We start from the raw sequence: 8,659 nt of genomic DNA, 5'->3' as shown, positions 1-8,659 counted from the left end.
ATTTCATTTCTGTCTCTCTTCCCTTGGCCATTTCAAAACCCTAGCAGAGCCCCCATGTCGAAACCCAACAAATAGCCGTGCCAAAAGCTTTCCCCCTTCTTATTCGTTTTGAAAGACTGCCGGCCGCCCACCATCTGTCATTGTTACGTCATCCACCGCCCTTCTCTTTCTCTATTGTGTCATCCACTACCACAACCCTTGTTATTCTATTTAGCTAATGTTTTCTTTGATAGTATTCTTTTTTTTTTTCTCTCAAATGAAAACATAAACCTAGATCGAGAACAATACAGATGTAGCCGCTTGAACCCCTAGCCTTTATTGCAATGGTGTCGTCAATGACTTCTGGTGGACACAAGAAGTGGGTAGAGCTCATTTCCTTACCGAGGTTGTCACAGATACATCCTCAAATTTTTCTTAGATGAGGTAAAAAAATGTTTTAGGGTATTTTATTTTCCTTCTTGGTGATCGTTTTAAATTTGTGTTACTCAAGAGATTCATGGAGCTTTTTATCTTCCCTAAAAATTTTTCTATATATTTTATGTTTTAGATTTATACATATATATATGTTTTGAATTTTTTTTATTGTGATTATATGTTTGTGTTTCTCTGATTTGTGAGCTTTCGTTCTTCAAATTTTACTTGTTCTTTTCTCAATGTGTGTTTCTAATTTGGATATTTGATTCATTAAGCCTTTGGTTTCATCTAGATTGTGCATTCAAAGTCTTAGAAATATGCAGTATATAAACATTTACAAGTGAGAAAAAGGACAACAGTGGCTTTGTAATCCCCCTCTCACTCTCTTTTTCTCTATTTGCAGGTTGATTAGTCGAGGCACTCAACTTGGCTTCTGGTCATGCATGCTCGATTGAAGGCGAGAAAGAACAAGGTTAGGGCTTTCTCTTGAAGACTTTGATGAGCTTGATGATCATCTTCTTGGTAGTGTTTCATTTCACCTTTTATATGTTTGTGTATATGTACACAATCTTTTGGGCTCTTAGTTTACTGGGTGTTTGTTTTTCTCATGTTGGTTGTAGATGTTATTTGAGTTTTCTATAGTTTCTATATGAATATAAGATTGTTGGGTTTGATTTATTTTTTCCCAGAAATTGAATATTTGATGTTTAAAACTCTTATTTCCATGTAGATTTGTTTTACTTGGATTCATTTTCTTTGAAATTTTTAGAAAATAAATTGAATTATTTTTAAGATTGACTAATGAGTAGTTAGTTTTTCTAATGTGGACCATAACTTGAACATTCTCTTCATCCCAGAGGTAGCTTTAACATTTTCAATTTTTAGTATATAAATTGTTGTTTTGGAACTCATAATTTGATTAAGTTTTTCATCTAGATATATAGTTTGATAAATATGATTTGTCACACTTTTAGTTTGAATCTTTTAATAATTTGAACATAAACTTATTATAGTTGTTATGAGAAAACGAGTAATGTGGGACTTGAGTAGCTACAAGAGTAGATAGTGTTTGATAAAATATCTACTAGAAAATTGAATGCATAAAATTCTTATATGCCCTTGATCCTATTTTTATATTCTCATTTCTAAGTTGTGAGGAAGGTCTATACTGTGTCATGAGATGTGATGATAGATTAAGTGGGTTTGATTCATTCATTCGAGGACCTAAATTCTTTTGTTTTAGTGTATATTGCTTCTAGTTTGGATTCTTACAATAAAGTTTGTTTCCTATATGATAAAATAATGTTCTTTGTTTAATAGCCAAGAAAAAGTGCTTTGTTTATTTATTCTATTTTATTCTATATTTGCATTTCATATATGACATTTTGCAATATTAAAATTTTAAGGATCAACATTGTATTCACCAAATCATATTAGATAGAAAACATTATAGACAATAAGAGTGAAAAAAGAAGAAAAAAAAGACTCACTTGAAAAAAAAAGAATGGTCAAAGAAAGTTTCTATATATATAGAGAGAAATATAGAACTAAGTTTGTACTAACTTGTTTCTTTCTATATTTTTATATAAATACCTTGTAATTGATGTTGGTAATAGATAACAACTTGGAGCAGAATTTATGTACTAATACTGATTTAGCAAATATCTAGTGCAATAAAATAAGAATCTTATACAAGTGTAGATTCACTTTTACATTCCTGCTCATCTAAAGTAAATTTTCCTTTCTCGTATATACTCTATTTATTTTTTATACAGTTTTATTGGTTCATGTTGGTTGTTCTTGAATTAATCTAGTATTTAATAAGTATATGAATTGAGGCTTTGTTTGATTTGAGTTTTATAACTTTTCTATTTATTATTCTTGTAAATTTGAGTCTTGATTTGCGTGCTAGTAGAATGATTATATATGTGTGTGATAAGACTCGAGAACTCCAACTCAAGAACACAATAAAACAGTAGCAATAATAGGAGTAAAACAGTAGCAAACAATAGGAAATGTATATTGAATGTATGAGAAACCCAATTACAAAGGATAGGAGCCCTTAGGCCCCTTTGGTGCAAATAGAGATTTACTCAAACATTGCCTAGCTTCTTTACTATCTTACTCACCTATATATACTATTGTATTCCCCCCTAAACACTACCCTCAAAACAAAGACTCAAATGCCCTTTTATTTAATATAAGCTAGCCCACCATACTAATCCCAAGGCCTAACATTACCGGCCGCCCAAAATTTACCTTGTCCTCAAGGTGATTGATGAAATCACCAATAAGAGCCCCATGCTGAACGCGACCTCTGTCAAAGAACCAAGCTAGTAATGTGGTATTTTGTGGTGTCCGATGCACAATCAGAATGTTGGAGTTGTATTTGGCGCTCTCTATCGAAAATCCAATTCAGCAAAGTTAATTGACTTCCTTTCATCACCAGAATGAGTGGAGGTTGAACTGAAGAGTCACTTGCATGAGCATTTGTACTTGTAGACCAATCTTCTTCCCACCGAATAGTCACACCAACTGATTCTCTCTTGGAATAAGCTATACTTATCACGTAGATGCACCACTCAGATTCGAAAGTAAAATCAAATAGCAGAAATTCAGTTTGTCGCCCTCTATCAAAAAGCCACTGAAGGAATTTGAGCATTTCTTTCCTAAATATCCAGTGACATATAGTAAAATGCTCCTCTTCATGAACTCCATTAATCCCATAAATTCTGTACGAGGAAGGAAGAGGGAGAAGAAGTTCATCCAAGTCCACCATTACTTTTCCTTTGTGAAAATTAAATCTATCCCAACAAGCCGAGAGGAATGAGAGATATGAGAGAAGAATTTCCAAGAGATAGTCAGACCCAAGAGAACCCCTTCCATTTTCCCAACAAGTTGAAAGTAATGAAGAACAAAAGAAAAAATTCCCATAGAAAAGAGATTGGAGAGCTCGACCCGGATCCCACACATGGAAGAACCAAACATATATGAAACTTACAGATTTTGATGAGTTGACAGAAGGGAAAACTCGAGAAAGTTGAAGTTGTTCCTTCCCCATGGCTAAAATCATGGTAGCTGCTGCTGCCATGTGCGACACCAACAAGAAAGTGTTCGAGTTCGAGCTTGGATCCTTCCATCCATGCTGGACGTTAATGGTAAGAGGAGGTACCTGGAAAGGTTCCATACCGTGACAAGAAGATGAAGAGGAGATAGGAAAATGGGCCATCATATTGGATTGTATCTTACTTGGGTCCCAAAGGGCAAATCTATTAATTGGAAAAATTAGGTTGAGACATGTGTCATAGTGGGCTACACTTGGAGCAAATTGAAATAAGTTTGGCCATTTGTGGTACAGAGAAATGCAACGTGACCTTTCATTAAATGGCACATGCTCTTTGATGGTGTATTGTTTGGGTCTTTTATGTGAAGAAATATTGATTAAATGGACAGTGCCAGGATTTGATTGGACCCGCCCATTGAAGGAATGAGTTAGGGTAAGGGTTTTGCTTAGGTGGGCCAAGTTTGGTGGATTTGGATATGAATGAAGAGTTAAGGAATTGGGCCTTGTGTTATAGGGCTTTAAGAAGTTTGTTTCACCAAACTTATCTCTCGCAGGCACCATCTTCAACCTCATCTCTTCTGCCTGAACCGTGGGGTCTAACCTCGACAATTTCTGACTCTTCCCATTTCACGCCAGTGATGGAACCACCTCTAGCGATCGTTTCTCCTCCGGTGCCAACTCCTCCGATGTTAAATCCTGCATATATTTCTTCGCCAGCGACGTTTTCCTCTGCTAGTTCTTTTTCGGTGATGTGTCCTTCACACCGAAGCTTCGATCGTCAGGACTATCTGGCACACCAATGGAAGAGGATGATCCATAAAGAGACTCCGTCTTCTCTGGTGTTTTCTCCAGTGAAATCATTGTTGCAGGCAGCGATGGCATCTCTTCCTTCAGCTCATCTCTAACAATATTGCAAGTCTGGTGTTGGATTTTCAATTGTTCTTGAACTAGCAGAGCTTTTGTAACCACATCTATGAGTGTCCTAGGCTTATATTGAAGCACCTTCTTCACCATCTCCCTTGGAAGATTAAAATATCCCGAAGGAACGTGTCTGGGATACCCATTAGTTGTGCAACAATCTGATCGAATTGGTTTTTGAACTCCATCACCGAATTTGTATAGGGAAATTTGAATTTTCATACTTACAATACCCTAAAATTATTTCCCTAAATGCATAGTTATTAAAATTGGTCATATATGACCACATTGTTAATTTCCCAAAAATACCCTTCACATTTGAAAACCCTAAACTCAAGCATCTCTCTTCCTCTCTGCCGACCACGAAAGCACCACACCCACATCCCACCATCACCCAAAACCCCCATCGGAGCAACCCCAGTCCGACCCCAACCCCTCCGACCCAACCCGAAACCCCACACCCACCGTCATCAACGCATATCCTTCCTCCTCGAACCACCCACGCACGGTGTTCACCACGCACGCCGATCACCACGCACGCCGATCCACCACGCACGGTGAACCACAAAAACCGGCCGAACACCACTGGAGATCCACGCCAAATCGAACCACCATGTCAAAGGTAGATCCACGCCGAACCGAACCGAACCGAACCGAACCGCCCCCTCTCACTCTCTTCGTCTCTCTTTCTCGGACCGAACCGAACTGAAAAAAAAAAAACATATGGTCCGATGGTCGGACCACATGGTCCGATGGGTCCGACCAATCGAACCCATCGGACCATGTGGTCCGACCATCGGACCATATGCCTTTTTTTTCTTTTTTTTTGTTTCAATTTGAGGAAAACGAAGAGAGAGATGGACATGGTCCGATGGTCGGACCACATGGTCCGATAGTCCGACCATCGGACCATGTCCATCTCTCTCTTTGTTTTCCTCAAATTGAAACAAAAAAAAAATAAAAAAAGGCATATGGTCCGATGGTCGGACCACATGGTCCGATGGGTCCGATTGGTCGGACCCCATCGGACCATATGTTTTTTTTTTGTTCGGTCCGAGAGACAGAGAGACAAAGTAGATAGAGGGGGGTATTTTTGGAGTTTTGAAAAAAGAGTCATATTTTTCATAGTGTAAAATGTATTGGTTCAAAAAATTTTTTTTGAACATTTTTAAGTATAGAAAATCAAATTTCCCTTTGTATATCGGAGAGCCATCAACTGATCGAATGGATCGTTCTCGGTTTTACCGCAACAATTGAACAGAGTGATTCGAAACTCCAACCAATGCTTGATGGGATCTTGCTCTTCTACCATCTGAAACCATAGTCGAGCAACACCCACTAGACATTTTTCAGCAACTACTATTTTTTCTTTCTCAGGGATCTGACTAGCCCGAAAATAGTGTTCTATGCGATGGACCCAACCAAATGGATCCTCACCTTCAAATAACGGCAACATCGGCACTGTCGTGGAGAACCAGAATCGTTGCTCTGATACCAATTGATAAGACCCGAGAACTCCAACTCAAGAACACAATAAAACAGTAACAATAATAGGAGTAGAACAGTAGCAAACAATAGGAAATGTATATTGAATGTATGACAAACCCAATTACAAAGGATAGGAGCCCTTAGGCCCCTTTGGTGAAAATAGAGATTTACTCAAACATTGCCTAGCTTCTCTACTATCTTACTCACCTATATATACTATTGTATTCTCCCCTAAACACTACCCTAAAAACAAGGACTCAAATACCCTTTTATTTCATATAAGCTAGCCCACCATACTAATCCCAAAGGCCTAACAGTGTGTCAGAATGGAAATCCTAATACATAGGGTATGCACATTTGAAAGTATATGCTTGAAATATAAGTACTTATGATAGTTCAATACAGGAGTTGAAAAAAATGAAGAGGTTAATGCAGTGTTATCTGTAGATTTTGTATGAACATAACATAACTTATACTTTTTGCTAAAAATTATTTCCTTCATATATTCCAAACTGATATGGAGAGTTTGCTGCAACAAGTTGATGAGATAAAAGAAGGCCCTATTGGAAAGGCAAGTACTATTAATTATATGACTGATTTGATGCTGTAACTTAGAGTAGTCGACCTCTTACATATTTTTAATTTGTTAACTCTTTCATTATACGGTCAATATAAACTTGCTTTAGTTCTTGATAATGATCTAAATCACCCTAATATTTACTGCCAAATTCTCGCTGCATATGGAAATACTAATTTTGCACTAGAACCTTATGATGCAAGTCTCTTTCTTTTAACATTTTCCATACAATATATTTACTTACTATGTTATTGTGTTATATGTATATTATATTTTTCTTAAACTCATATTTGGATTTTATGAGGATTTTCAAAAATTAAGTTAGATTAATATAGATTGGAAAACAATGAATGAATTATATCTTCAGTCAATATTTCAAATGACTGATAAATTTCTATTATTCATTGCAATGACCAATAATAGAGCCAGATTTATAAATGTAAGCGCAATATTATGAAAGCACTTGAAAAAACTCAACAGTAGTTTGATAAGATGTGTGCTACTACAAAAAATATCTTGATCAGTGTAGTATAGTTTAAAAACACGCAGTGCCATGTAGAAATGAAAGAGAAGCATTTGAAGTGGGAACTTCAAATCCTTTTGATGTTAAAAGGAAAAAAATAAAAAAGTTAGTTTGATATAGCAATTCATTAAGTTACTCTTTGGGCCTTTATCTTATTTATCTTTAATAATTACTACTACGATGTTACATTGTATTATAATTCTTTTTATTCTTTTTGTACTTCACATAATTTAAGTTGTTCTTATTTATCATGAAACTTGTATTGTCCTTGTGCTGCGATTGCTACTTTATTTAATTTAAATGCCTTATGTTTTTTCTTTGACAATGATTGCCTTTTTCATTTTATAGTAGAGTGGACTCTGTTTCGGCATAATTAAACTTGTAAGTTTGTAGGGGATGATGACAGGTAGTTCTTATTTTGAAGTTAGATTGTATAGTGCTGGGGTTAATCTCATTTTTTGCATTGAAACTGCTAGCCAAATTTTATTTTGTTAATGCTTTTAAAGAGAAGACAAATTCTCTGCTTTGGATATCTGTCTAACCCTTTCTCTATATGTATGTATATATGAGTGTGCGTATATGTATCATAACAAAAGCATGATGGAAAAGAGATTAATATTATTGTTGGTAATAGAGTCACTCACACATTTTTTTTATTGATCAACATAATGTGATTAATCTAGAATAATGGCTTCAGTTGTGTTTAATCTAGAATAATGGCTTTTAAAGAGAAGACAAATTCTCTGATTTGAATATCTGTCTAACCCTTTCTTTTGTTGTTAATTAACTAGGAAGCGGCGGAGCTTCTTACAATTGTGGCGATTTTGGCCATATTGCTAGGGATTGTAGTAGCGCTAGCGGTGGTGGCCGTGGTGGAGGTTCTGGTGCTTGCTATAACTGTGGAGAAGTCGGTCATTTGGCTAGGGATTGCAGCAGTGCTAGCGGTGGCCGTGGAGGCGGTGGTGGTGGAAGGTTTTGTAGCGGTGATGTTGGTGGTGGCAGCGGCGGTTGTTACAGTTGTGGAAAACCTGGGCATTTCGCAAGGGAGTGCACTGAGGCAGCTTCATTTCTCACAATGAAGAAGAAAAGGAAGCACAGAAGAAAGAAAGAAGAGAGTAATTAGTAAATATTCTCCTCCTTTCTATTTTCCAATTTCATCTTTTGGTTTTTATTTTGTTCATTCTAAGCTATGGTGGGTTTATACATAGGAAGATGTTTTTTTCTTTCTTAATGGGGTTTTGATTTTTGAGTTGTTTCTAAGGATGATGATATATGATGATGATGATGGTGATGTTGATGAAAAAAAATAAATAACTATGTTAGTCATATTGTATTTACATAATCACAGTACCATATTTTATTATATGAATGTATTTACATAATCACAGTACCATATTTTATTATATGAATATTACATTATTTTTGATGTGATTTGATTAATAAATTTGGGTAGTTATCCTGCATATTGTTTTTATTCTTGGTTGGAATTATTTGGTTTTAGATTTTTTTTTTTAAATGGTTTTGTTTCAATTCATAACTGAAGCAAAAAACAATTAGCGTCATTGCATTGGTTTTTTGCTTCGGTTATGAACCGAAGCAAAAACTCTTTTTTTTTTTTTGCTTCGGTTCATAACCGAGGCAAAAAAATATTTGGCGTCCGTTCTAAACTAAAGCA

At 35.9% G+C, this 8,659-nt stretch overlaps 1 protein-coding gene across 1 annotated transcript; it reads left to right on the top strand.

Moving 5' to 3' along the window:
• Window positions 1–822: 822 nt before the first annotated feature.
• On the top strand, window positions 823–8,447 carry LOC115702217 (cold shock protein 1; the record flags this gene model as incomplete). Its single annotated transcript, XM_061111839.1, has 2 exons — window positions 823–886; window positions 7,776–8,447. Coding segments are annotated over 2 exons (396 nt in total), but the record flags the coding sequence as incomplete, so codon positions are not given.
• Between the last annotated feature and the right edge of the window lie 212 nt (window positions 8,448–8,659).

Source organism: Cannabis sativa, chromosome 1, assembly GCF_029168945.1.
Source record: "Cannabis sativa cultivar Pink pepper isolate KNU-18-1 chromosome 1, ASM2916894v1, whole genome shotgun sequence".
In the NCBI taxonomy this organism is placed as follows: Eukaryota; Viridiplantae; Streptophyta; class Magnoliopsida; order Rosales; family Cannabaceae; genus Cannabis; species Cannabis sativa.
The sequence above is the reverse complement of the archived record's forward strand: the minus strand, read 5'-3'. Positions and strand labels throughout refer to the sequence as shown.